This window comes from Suricata suricatta, chromosome 15 (genome assembly GCF_006229205.1).
Source record: "Suricata suricatta isolate VVHF042 chromosome 15, meerkat_22Aug2017_6uvM2_HiC, whole genome shotgun sequence".
NCBI classification, from domain to species: domain Eukaryota; kingdom Metazoa; phylum Chordata; class Mammalia; order Carnivora; family Herpestidae; genus Suricata; species Suricata suricatta.
The window spans coordinates 7,591,319-7,604,746 of NC_043714.1; the positions used below are offsets into that span (position 1 = coordinate 7,591,319).

At 50.2% G+C, this 13,428-nt stretch overlaps 1 protein-coding gene across 6 annotated transcripts in view; it reads left to right on the top strand.

Moving 5' to 3' along the window:
• The window catches only part of LYN (LYN proto-oncogene, Src family tyrosine kinase), an 85,789-nt gene that overhangs the window by 45,675 nt on the left and 26,686 nt on the right, over positions 1-13,428 (top strand). For all 6 annotated transcript variants that reach the window (XM_029924057.1, XM_029924056.1, XM_029924059.1 and 3 more), the window contains exon 10: positions 1,847-1,923. In XM_029924057.1, the coding sequence (XP_029779917.1) occupies positions 1,847-1,923 (77 nt within the window). The remainder of the gene's footprint in view (positions 1-1,846; positions 1,924-13,428) is intronic.

Here is a 13,428-nt window from a genome sequence, read left to right on the forward strand (position 1 = left end):
CACACACACACACACCACTGTCTCTCTCATATAAATAAAACATTAAAAAAATTTTTTAAATATATAAAGTGTTCACATTATGGGGTGCCTGGTTGCCTCAGTGCGTTAAGCGTCTGCCTTTAGCTCAGGTCACGGTTTCAGGGGTTTCATGGGTTTGAGCCCCACGTCGGGCACCGCACTGACAGCCTAGGGCCTGCTTCTGATCCTCTGTCTCCCTGTCTCTCTGCCCCTATTCTGCTCTCGCTCACTCACTTTCTCAAAAATAAAATAAACATTTTTTGGAAAGGTTTATAAAATGTTAACATTTTTAAAACTGTTGGAAGTTAAATTCCTATGCAGTCAGAGTCACTGAAGAAGTTTCCGGCAACCACTGATACTACCTTCTGGTGACAGAGTTTGAATTACTATCCTTCTTCCTCTTTTCAGTTAGAGACAAATTGCCAAATGGCTCTTTCGAACCCTTCAGAAGGAATGAAGGAAAGAAAGAAACACACATAGTAGTGAATTAACAATCATCTCCTGCTTAATGGGGATTATAGTATAATGTGAATATAAAGGTGAATATTGCATTTTCTTATTTAATATATATAAATATTTCAGAATATTAGTCTGGGGTGCCTAGGTGGCTCAGTCAGTTAGGTGTCTGACTTCAGCTCAGGTCATGATCTCATGGTTCCTGAGTTCGAGCCCCGTGTTAGACTTTGAGTTGTCAGAGCCTGCTTCAGACTCTGTGTCTCCCTCTCTCTCTCTGCCCTTCCCCCACTCATGCTCTGTCTTGACCTGTCTCTCAAAAAACAAAAATTTTAAAAGGAATATTAGTCACCCTGAATCCTTCCAGAAAAGGACATTTAAAAAAAAAAAAAACCCAAATACCTAGTCCCTGTGGCTTAGGTTTCTATAACCCAGAAACCAGGCTCAGGATGAGACTTAGGAGTTGAGTAAATACGTGTTGAATTCATCAGCCAGGAGCATTTGGAATCATAAATGTAAATATGCGCTTCTTCACATAACGGTGTGTAGCCTGTTTTGGGTACTTACCACACATACCAGATTGTTCTCGATGCCTTCCCTGGTTGATCTCGCATAGTCTCAGTAATCTCAGAACTACGAACCGTAGTTTCGTGCCGTGGATGGAGCAGCAGCACATTTAGTGAGCACTTACTACCTGCCAAGCTCTGTGGTGTGAGCTTTAAATCTGTCCTCACAGGGACCCTGAGGATGGCCGGTAGGCCACGCCCACTTCACAGAGGCTAAGACTGTACAAGTAAGCGACTTGCCCAAGGCTGACACTTGAAGTTCTCGGAGAGAGCGCAGGCGTCGTTTTAGAGATGAAGCCATAGGAAGAAGGGGCGGTATTGACCCACTTTCTTTTAGGTACAGAGCATAGTATGTTCATATGCGCTCACTGAGCACCCAGAGCATGTGCTGAGTTCTGCGCTTTGGCTGGACATGGATAGGAGTGAGTCTAGCCCAGTGCCTGCTACAGGCAGGTCCCCTATGAGAACTTGCTGGCATCTGTCCCCGAGAAGCTCTGAAGATCCGGCAGCTACGCTAAGTGTACCGTGATGCTGGGTGCAAAGTGCTCTGAAATGCATTGCTCTCAGACACCTGGAGCTGGAAAACAGAGTCTGCCATTAGCCTTTCTTACATGGACCCCACGCTCCATTTCACTTCAGGTCAAAGGTAGCCGGTGAGAGAGGACTGGATATGGCCAGCTTCAAGAGAAAGGTACCATGGCCATACCGAATTGTAAAGCGATCATTGTAAAGTCACGGTTGTTGGACTTCTGTTTGGATTTGGTCTTGTGTGTTTGAACTACCCTGATGTGTCCCTCCTCTGTCAACAGGCAGCCTGCTGGATTTCCTGAAGAGTGACGAAGGGGGCAGAGTCCTGCTTCCAAAGCTAATTGACTTTTCTGCTCAGGTGAAGTATTAAACACCCAGGGTGCACGTACGTTCACGCAGACCTCCTGGCTTCAGAGTCCCGATGTTCCAGGGAGAAGGCATTTTCCCTGAAGCCTTCCCAGTAGCAGTGCTGAGAAAAAGACCTTTCGAAACACACTTTCTTGGAGACAGTAATGGGGGTGTCAGGCCGAAGGCGTTTGTGCGTGTGTCGAGCTCTGGCTGGGGTGTTCTCCGCCCTAGAACAAGTCAGCCTCTCTTACTTATGTTCACCTCCGCACCAGCTCTAGAAAAATGCAGCTGAAATTCTCACTTTGTTTATTTTGGAGACACGGTCCCATGTGATAGAGGCACAGCACACTCTGAATGACGCAGGGCGGCATTTCAGTCACTGACCTAAGGTACAGACACTACGAAGTCCTCAGTATTCTTGGCAAACAGAGGGACAATATTCTGTTCCTTATCTACCCCCTTCTAATCCGTCTTGTTGGCTGTGACTTTAGGATTCTAAGAAATACTCATTTGTAATATTTCTAGTACAAGCCAAGGAGTTGCAGACGTGTTTAGTTTGGAATCACACATTTCCTGAAGTCATTTAAGGGCAGAGGGAAGTTACCCGACAGCCAGCAGTGCGCCTGGAGTGTCAAGGAAATGCACGTTTTGATGAGGCCAGCTACTGACTTTTGATAATCTCATTGTGTCTGTTAGGCATGTTTGGTAATTTGCTTGTTTTGGTTCTAAATACTGGCCATGGGTAGCTCATGTTGGGAGGGCCGTGTGCAACGAAGCCTGAAGTGGCACAGGAGATTTCTAGAGTCCCAGGTAAGGGTGGCCTTTTTGATCTTCCTTTCTCACTCCTGTTTCTTCCCTCAGACCATCTTTAAGTTGGTACTTTGATAAGGCCTTCTTGGGAGGATGAGATGAAAGGAAGGAATTCGTGTGCAGATGTAGGACCCCGAATAAGAGAGCATCAGAATGTGCGTTCTGCAGTAGAGTATTGTGGGCAGAGCTGGGGTTCAACATCCAAAGACTCGTGTGCGTCGTGGCTCTGACTCGATAGCCATTGCCACCCAGGAAGTCCTTTGCCTCTTCGGGTTAGTTTATTTGCCCATCAAATGGGAATGGTAATTCTTACTTTAAGGAGCTGTTGTGGGAGGGTCCAATCTAATCATGGACTTGTGTAGATACAAGCACATCAGGGCCTGTTGGCAGAATCTGAGCCACCCTGGGGATGACAGTCCCCATCATTCCAGTAACGGTGTGTGATGACGTCTTCTTGCTCAGACCCCGTCCTCTCTACCTGAACTTGGCAGTGGATTCCTTCTCTGAGTAGGACATTCCAAGGTGATCTGGAACCCCCATGTCTAATACAGAAAGAAGCAAGATTGCTGTGGTACGGGTGGGGGAAGGGAAAGAGGCCTGACTTGTTAACCCTTTCCTCAAGCTCTGTATGCTGGCCCTTGAGAGGCTCTGCGGCACCCCCAAGGGTTCCAGGACCACAGTTTGAAAACCACAGCTCTGCAGCAAGAGGAAAGATGACTTGGGTGATGCAGCGCTAGATTCTATGTAAACAAGGAGTCGGAAATTGGAGAAACGCAGTTGATAAACTTGCGTCATACTTGACATAGATAAAGGAGGGGCAGTGATTTAGGCACCCCCAGGGGGTGAGGCACCTGAACGGTGTAGTGAAGGTGTGTCGCATCTGCTCCTCAGAGAGAAGGATGGAGCTGACGGGATGTGGAAAAGTGGGACATCTGACCCGGAGGCCTGAGTGCTTGGAGTTCAAATGCACCTGAGGGTCTGATCTGTGCCTGTGGTTCTTTGGGATAATATCAGGTCTACAGTTCTCTAGAAATTATGCACCTCAGGGTGTGTACTAGGCCTGGAGAAGGACTTTATTTTGTCACATGAGTATTTCTTTATGTTTATTTATCTTTGAGAGGGAGACAGAGTGTGAGCAGTGGAGGGGCAGAGAGAGAAGGAGACACAGAATCTGAAGCAGGCTTCGGGCTCTGAGCTAGCTGGCAGCACAGAGCCCGAAGCGGGGTTCTAACTCTCGAACCGTGAGATCATGACCTGAGCTGAAGTCAGATGCTTAACCGACTGAGCCACCCAGGCGGCCCATCACATGAGTATTTTTTATCTGCTTTTGCTTGGCTTATCTTATGAAACTTTATCTTGACATAGTCAAAGTTATTAAGGTTCAACTCAGAGTCTCTGTACCTATTCTTTGACTTGGTCAGTTACCACTATCACTAAAAAAGGTAACTTTTACTAGCTTACAAATGAGTTTAGGGGAAAAAAGGTGCTTCCTAAGCTTCGTAGTTTGCAAGGAATATTCTCCCGGAGCTTGTCATTGAGTGTGATGTTCAAATTGTAGGTTCCAGGGGGCTTCAGTGGACTCCCTTGTCTACTGGGATGGGGCTGAGCCCTTCCCCCCACCTCTGCCCCCACACCCCTGACCCCCGTGACAGGAGGGGCCTGGGATAATCGAAGCCACCACCGAATCAGTGTTGCCAATCCAGCTTCTGCTGGACGAGCTCTTGTTTCCCCGCCGGGGGTTTCTTCCCCTGCAGTGACCACTGGGTAGAGCTGGTGGGACATCTAATTTAAGGGCCTGGGGAGCTAAGCGTCTGTGGGAGAGTCAGCAGGTCAGCGGCGCCCAGGATGTCGCTGAGCGTGTGGTTCAGCACAAAATGCATTCACCAAATACAACCTCATTTTAAGTTCACCTTCGTTCGTGGTGCAGACCTCATCCAGACTCTTCACAGTTCTTCCCTGGAGGTGGACCCCTGAGACCACGCGCTGCCCCACCTTTGATTATCATCTGCTTCATTTGCTTGTGACTTTTCTTGTTCTGGTATCGATAACGTGAGAAAAGAGCCTGACGCTTGGCACCGAGCAGTGGGGGCCTCTTGAGTGCACCCAGTGCACCATCCAGCCATCGGACCCTCAGCCCCTTTTGTCACCAATCTGAAGGGCTCTCGTCATACACAAAGTCTTCTCTGCAGTTTCCTCCTTTTCCTCTCCATCATGTGCAGCCATTTAACTCTGTCGCCTCTCCACAATGGAGGAGAGGAATCACTAAGCTGACCCAAGGGGACAGAGGACACCTGGACATACCTGAAAATCCATCCCCTTCTCTACCTTCCTCCACGTGACTTTAGAAGAACCGTGGAAGGCCTGTTGGCATGTGGACGCTGCATAATCAGCAGGCTGTAATTTGTACCTTCTCATATTAGTGTTGTCGGTGGCACCAAAGAACCCAGGAGGACACAGCTCTCTTTCCCAAGGAGGGACTAAGAGTGGAAGTAAAGCAATTTGCTGAATCTCAGCCCCAGAGGGCTGAGGGAAGGGGACAAGGGACAGCACTGGGACTTTCTCACAGACTCTCCTCAGCCTCTTCTTCCCTCTCCTCACGACCTACTTCCCCAAGCTCTGCTTTCCCCTCCCCAACCTCCCCTTCGGCCAGTTGAGACAGGAAGCGGGCGAGCGCACATGACCGCCTCTCGGTTCATGTGAGAGCCGATGTCATCACTTCCTGTCTCAGGATGAGTCCTACAAAACTCTTCTGAGCCCAAGTGTAATTCACCTCGTGCAGCCCATCTCTCCGCTCCCTCGCCTCCTCTGCATTTAGTGGAGAGGAAGAAATCCCACCGAAGGCAGCTCTAGCAATGTAGGAATGGAAGTGATGTTGTGCCCTCGGTGCTGGAGTCAGAAAATTATCCCTTTGCAGAGGAAGGTGGATATTTTCAGAGCAGAAAGACTGTGGAATTCCCTTCCAGCCTTTGCCTCCTGGAAGAGAAGAAAACAGAACTTGAAAAGCCAGGGGGGTGATGGGGATTCCCTGCAACGGAAGCAGAAATGGAATGTAAGACTGGTACAAAGGAGAGCAGAGAAGTAGGAGAGTCACAGCTGTGAGATGGGATCAGAGAGATCATCCTGCAGTTCAGGCCAAGTGAACCAAAGCGTTTCTTGCTCTTTGGTGACAACATGGCAGAAGTACAGAAATTAGCAAACGTGAAATGGACAAGGTGCATGTGAGTGATAAAAATAGAGAAGTCAAAGTTTTCGTTACAATAATGGCAACAAGTAACCTTTCTTTAACTCCTTTGAGCCCAACTATCTTGAAAGCATTTTTATCTGTAGTTACCACATTCTACAACTGAGGAGGTGACCTTCGGCTTGTCTAAGGTTACAGAGCCAGTGGCTGGAATTGCTAGACTCGGTCCTGCGTCTTCTGATGCTAGATAACTTGCTCTTTCCCCTGCACTGTCTCAGACTCGTACGCCAAGATCAGAGCTGCCCGTGGATGGTTTTGTACCTGACCTGCACCGATACTCATTTTTATCCCCTTGATAGGTTTTGCATATCAGAATTAACTATATCAAGCTTTCTTCCCACCCCAAAATCTCTATTATTAGGCAATTTTATCACATAGTGATCACACTTAAGTATATTTTGCCCCCTACATTACGTTTAAGCCACACCTTATATTGGAAATTGGTAAACTGAGAAAGGTAAGAAATCTGTCCATGTCATTCTCAACCTTTTTGAGTGGGAAGGCTTTTTGCCATCAGAGCTTTTTGAGTCCCCCTGATCACAGGATCTGCTGACAAAACAAGGCGTAGACTGGGAATTCCGTGCAAGAACTCTGGGTGGGGACCCACCACTCTGTTGGTGGTAAATGAGGTTGCAGCACCCGCAAAGGGTTTTCTGAGGTTTCTGCAGCACGTGCCAATACCATCAGGTAATGTGTCCCCTTTCTACCTCTTCGTAAAGAACCTAAAAGATAAGTCAGGCTCTCATTACGCCGCTCACGGCCAGCCCTCCCTCCCGTCCCCAGCGCAAGGGCATGAAACAACTGCTCTATTTTCCAAACCTTTATTAATCAGCCCTCGACAGATAGTGTCATCACATTTCACTTACTCAGCCCGGAGGAGGAATTCCAGTGGACACGTCGAGTCCCACTCGGCGGCAAGGGGAAACCACCGGCCACACACTTGGTATGCACGGCATCAGGAGGCTGGATCCCCTTTTCCACCCACGTGTGGTCTCACTTCTCACGGATCGAGGCCCCGTGTCACCAGTTCTTTTATGTGGTGGAAGCCACCTCTGCTCTACTGGCTGATGGGATGTGGTAGTCACCCAGCGTACAGTCCTAAGGAGCCCTGGCTCTCTCCCCTCTTTCTGCCATGGTCCCCTCCCAAGTAAACAAAGAAAAAACTAAGGAACCAGACTTGGAGTGTAAATCCCAATATAAAATCTAGAGATGGTGCTTCACTCTGTTCAGAACACACGACACGTCACTCACACTGTAGACGGAGCTACCGATGACACTAACAGAGAAGGCATTGAGCCGAGGGCTGGGAAACCTGGTGCTGCCCAGGGAAGGTCCTTTCATGGGCCACCGTCCTCATCCAGGAAGCGAGAGCCTCAGGTTAGGTCCCGCAGCCTGATGCCCCCGCCCTAAAATCCCACAACCAGAGAATCTACGGACAATATCTATGTGAGTCCTCACCCGAAAGCCTACGGAATGGTATTGAGTGTATCCGGAGGACTCCGATACCAGGTGTTGACCTTGGTCTCAATAAAGGAATAGGAACGCATCACAGGAGGGTGGCACCCCGGCGTTCTGCAGTGAGCTTTGGGCCTGCGACTTGAATTCAGCTCCGAAAACTTACCAGATGGACACATGAAACCAGTGACTGTCAGAATTGCAAAACCGGATCCTGTGCGGTTTCCTCCTGAAAACGTTGAAAGAATGGGAAACTATGATTTAAAAATAGTGTAAAATGAGAACTCTCTTTTTCCCCCACATTGGTGGCGGGGGTGGGGACATTTAGGGTATCTGAACAGAGGAGCCATGACTGGCTGTTACTCTTGTTTTAATTTTGATGGGAAAACTTTCTAGCAGCAGGAAGAAGCTTTCAGCTAATGTAAAGGGGAGCGGGGTGGTTGCTGGTCCGCATGCCATCTTCGTGTTATTCTGCCCAGGTGTGGCCATTTCTGGTCAGCGCTAGAGTAAGTCACAGAATAATTTCCTCTCTCGGGACTCATCGTGGAGTGGAAGGCCAGAGTTAAATTGAAGTCGTTTAGAGGTGGACAGAGTTTATGACCAGCTGCTCACAATTCGAACATGGAGACGGGAGCACTTTGCAAGGAACAGCAGAGGGTGGATCTGATCGATCTTTGTCCGGAGCCCTTGGCTCACTGTCCCCATGTTCCCCTCGCCCCCTTGGGACACCTCTGTCTTTTTCACCCACAAACACGTACAGGGTGCAGCCTGGCAGATAAGTTACAGCTGTGGACGGCACGTGAGGGAGGCCTTTCTGGGATGTGCGCTGCAGGCTGCTTTCCGACCAGGGGGCCAGAGCTCAGGAAAATGTAGGCTTCCTGGAGGAGGCGACTCTAAGAGCCAGGGTTAGCCCTGCTGGCCTGAAAGGGGTTGGATATAGGAAGGAGTCTTGAAGAGCATTTGGTGCATAAGGACACAGAGAAGGGGTGCCAGGGGGTGCAAATGGGGTGTGTGGAAAGAGTGGGGGAGGGGTCACCTTGCTGAGAGAGACAGTCTGGAAATACTGTCCACTCTCAAGTTACAGAGGAGGAACAGTCAACTGCTTTGGGGAAGACTGAAAAGATGTGTTTGAGAAAGACCAAGGGCATCTACACTCAGCAGAAGTGCTCGAAGGCGGTACAGGTTTGCGCTTGCCAGTTTATTTGGCCCCTGGGTAATCGGTGGGTGCTGGCTGTATTTACCGTAGTACAGATTTGTGCCTCCACACACACCCCCTCGCGCTCTTGAGGCATTCGGTGTAGACCTGAGCTGGAGGAGGGACGGGAGCTGAAGACGGGTCGGAGGCTGGTGGATTTGGTCACTTTCAGGGGGATTTGATGGCTTTCCCAGACAGAACGTGTGAAGGGGCCGGAGGATGGCCCAGGGCAGGGCCTCCCGGAAAGGACCAGGAGAGACGAGGATGGAGGCCAGCCTGGGGACCCCAGGAGTGCCCACCAGGACACAGCCCTGAAAGGAGGAAGGGAGAGTTTTCCATAGGGATTTTTAAACAAGGAGGTGCCCTGAGAACTTGGCTAGACCCCGTCAGTGTGGCGGTTCAGGGAGAAGCTGAGTGCCCGGCCTCATTTCTCTCCTCCGTTCCCGGCTCCTCGAATCCTTTCCTGCGTTGACACAGCGAACTCTCTAAACCTGAGTGGCTCTTCTTCACCCTCCTCCTCTCCCCTGCTGATCCTCCCCGGTCCTCCCCCACCGTGCCCCTCCCCTGCCCCTCCTCCCCCACCGTGCCCCCGCCACACTCTGGAAACAACTCGTTTCTGTCGTAACTTAAATGCAATTATACAGTCCTTATTTTCAAAAGCAGGTTCATACCGATTTTTTTCTATGAAGGAAAAAATTGAAATAAACTTTCATTTTTATTTTTTAGTTTGTTATTTTTTTAATGTTTACTTATTTTTGAGAGAGAGAGAGAGAGAGAGAGCGTGCATGAGTGAGCATGAGCAGGCGAGGGGCAGAGAGAGAGAGGGAGACACAGAACCAGAAGCAGGCTCCAGGCCCTGAGTGGTCAGCACAGAGCCGGCCAGAGCTTGAACTCATGAACTGCGGGATCATGATCTGAGCCGAAGCCAGACGCTAAACCGACTGAGCCACCCAGGCGCCCACCATCCGAATCCTTTTTAAGTGTACAGCTCAGTGGCACGAAGTAGATTCACACTGTTCCGCAACTGTCCCCAGTGTCCATCTCCAGAACCTTCTCATCTTCGCACACTGAAAGTGCCCCCATTGACCCCTAACCCTCATGGCCTTCCCTCCCCAGCCCCTGACAACCGCCTTTCCATTCTCTCTCTGTGAAGTTGATTCCTCCAGGTGTCTCACCAGTTGGATGATTCTGGATCCGTGCTTAGTACCTTCAGTGCATTCCCGCTGGGTTTGTAAAATCTCCTGCTGGCCTGTGGACCCAACTGCTTTGTTCCCATTGGGAGCCCACTGGCTTCTTCCCTAACTTAGTGCCTCTCCCAGGCCCACTCCTGGAATCTACCCCTTCTGCACCTTGCCTCACCCCACCTCCTGTTCAAGGACCCCTTCCCCACACATCCCTCCTATAATAATTCCACCCCACTCCATTCTTCTCCGTCTTGGCCGCCTGTTCCTTTTCTTTCATGACATTTACTGCAGTTTGAACATTTTGGTAAATTCTTGTTTACGTTCGTATCCCCAGCTCATAGCACGGGGCCATGTAAATAGGGGTGCTCAATACTGTTTGTTGACAATACTGACCAAAGTGGGGACTGTCTATATTCAGTTTAAAACAGTAAATGTTGGGGGTGGCTCAGTCCGTTAAGCGTCTGACTTAAGCTTGGGTCATGCTTCACAGCTCATGAGTTCAAGCCCCGCGTGGGGCTCTGTGCTGACAGCCGGGAGCCTAGAGCCTGCTTTGGATTGTTTCCGTGTCTCCCTCTCACTCTGCCCCTCTCCTGCTTGTGCTGTGTCTCTGTCTCTCTCAAAAAGTAAACATTAAAAAAATTTAAAACAATAAGTTCTTTGTTCCCTGCTTCACGCAGCTCTGAAAGTGTATTGAGAAGCCTATGTTCTCTTAATGTGTTCTGGGTCGCTATTCAGGTGTATTTAACCATAAAGTATTTTCCTGATACATTTTGTCTTCCTCTTCCTCCAAGTGTGTTTAGTTTGGCGCACAAAACTTACTTTATTGAACTCAGTACAAGCGAGAGAAGAAGGAGGAAGTAGATAAAAGGATCTTTATGCAAAGACAAAGAGCTGCTTTGTTTCTCATTCCCTGTGGAATCAAGAACACCAGGAGGAATGAGAAATGACAAGTGAAACTTTTAGCACCGAAGCCAGTCATGGATGCATTTAATTTGGGGCGAGGGGCCTAGAAGCAAGTTTCTCCTCCCGGTGTGTCCTTCAGATCCTGGCGTGGCCTTTCCCTGTTCTGGGAGAGCCCTGTGCCTGCGCCTGCACCTGCCAGCAGGGGCCAGGATGCGGGAATTTAAGGGACAGTGTGGCTCACTGATTCTTTTTCAAATGTCAGGATTTGTGGGGCGCCTGGGTGGCTCAGTCAGTTAAGCATTAGACTCTTGGTTTCGGCCTAGTGTGCAATCTTGCAGCTTGTGAGTTCAAGTCCCGCATCAGGCTCCGTGCTGACAGTGCAGAGCCTGCTTGGGATTCTCTCTCTCTCCCTCTCTTTCTGCCCCTCCCCCACTCGCTTGCTCTGTCTCTGTCTCTCTAAAAAATAAACTTAAGAAAAAATGTTTTTAACTGTTAGGATTTCCAGCTCTTGTTAATTATTCTATCCACATCCCCTCCCGTGTCTAGAACATACTTGTCTGCGCAACACTCTAGGTTTTAAAGAAATGACTATGAAGATCATCGTCATGCCTTTTACCTGTAGAAGATCTCGACCTTCCATCTCCCTGCCGCCCACCCCACTGGGACGTCCATCTTTGAGGCCCACCATCCCTCCTTCGTGTGGCTGTCCCCAGATCCCTGGACACTTGTCACGGCCACCCTTCAGCTCTGGCTCCCACTGTCTCCCTCCAGACCCTGGAGGCCCTACCCTTGTTTGTAGGGACCCACTCAGGTAGACCTTGGGACGCAGGCCTCCCTGCCTCTTGACTTCTCCCCTCCAGGACCCTGTCCCCTCTCCTCCACTGCCCCGCACAGCCCCCCTGCTGGGGATGACCCATGGCTCCACCCCTCCACAAGTCCCCTCCAGTCCCGGCGCCCATGTGTCCAGGACTCCACCTCCAACAACTGTAGCCCCTTCCCTGCACTTCCAGCCTATGGAGCCCGCTGCCGCGCCTCCCCCCTCCTCCCCACCTCGTGTGTCTCTTCTGTCCTAACCTGGCCTCAGCAGACTCCCTCGTGCCTCCCCCTTTGTCATACGTGCCTCGAGTCACCCAGCTGCCACCGGCGCTGATGTGACACACTGGCTCTTCGCACTTTTTTTTTTTAATTTTTTTTTAATTTACATCCAAGTTAGTTAACATATTGGCTCTTCCCACTTGTAATTCAAGGCCGGGAACTTCTCACTCTCCGGGACGGCTGTTTCTCACCTTCTCCTCTGCCCTCAAACCCCACGCCTCCCCCCCTCCAGAGGATTTCCTTGCTATCTCTCGCCATCCACAGAAAGCCCCCCACCCCATGGAACTCGGTCCTTCCAGGCATCCTGCACCACATCCCATCCTTCCCGCTATTTCAAGACCTTGTTCCAGAAATTCTGCGTTGGCGTTTCCCCCTCATTGCTGTGCTGTTCTCAAAGGAATTACAGTAAAGCTCTCCCTTTCTTCCATCTCTCTCCAGCTACCCCACCTCTGTTTGTCTTCTCTCTATTATGTAAGATCAAAAGTCCTGGTAGGACTACCCTCATTTCCCCCAGCTCCGTTCCTCTTGCTCTTGAACTCCGCACCATTCAACCAAACAGGTCCTGGCTAGTCTCGGATGATCCCCGCCACACTGAGCCCAGGGACGTTTCTCTGCTTCCTCTCTGGGGGCCCAGCAGCCATGGCTGGTCCCTCTCTGCTCCCAGACATGTGGGACATGCCATTCCAAGGGGCCATTTCTTCCTTGTCTCTCAAAATTTAAGCATCGGAGGGTCCCAGAGCTCAGTCCTTAGACCTCCTTCTTGATATTGACTTCCCAAGTGATTCCATTGAAAGTGTTGTGTTACTTTTCTAGAGCTGCCATCACAGATTCCTACCACCTGGGTGACCTAAAACAACAGGGGTTTATTCCTTCACAGATCTGAGGGCCAGAAGTCCTAAAGAAAGATGTCGGGATGGCCGTGTTCCCTCAGAAGGCTCTAGGGGACAACCCTTCCTTGCCTGTCCCGCCTCCTGGCTCCTGGTGCTCCCTGGCTTGTGGCCACAGTGCTCCACTCTGTCTCCTCCTCCTCAGGCCTTCTCCTCTGCATCTGTGTCTCTAACCCCGCTCTGCCATTCTCATATAAAGACATGGGTCATTGGATTTAGGATATGACTGTCTAGTGAGATCCCCAACTAATTAAAACTGCAAGGACTCCATTGTAAAATAAGCCCTTTCCTGAGGGCCCAGGTGGTCATGAGTCTGAGGGGGACGCTCTCAGAGCCGGCCCACAGTCTGTACTGTGACCCCACTGAAGTTCCGAGCCCTGGCTTGAACTGCTTCCCTGAACCAACTGCTGACTCACATCCCCACGTGGCTGTGCAGTGGGCATGACAAACGCCACCCTTCCGAACTGAGCCCCTGTCCTTCGCTCCTGAGCCTACCGACCCACAGCTTTCTCCCCTCCTGGGCATGCTGTCCCCGTCCGTCTGGTCATCAGGCCCCAGCCCCTGAAGTCATTATTGACTCTCTGTCTCCTATGCTGCATGTCCAATCCTCCCGCAAAGCCGGCAATTCTACCTCTAGGACAGATTCACCTTCCTGACTCCTCCCACCGCTGTCAGGCTGACCCACGTCCAACGCTGACTCTCAAAACAAATTACCAAGTAGCTGCCTAATCCATCTTGTGCTTCA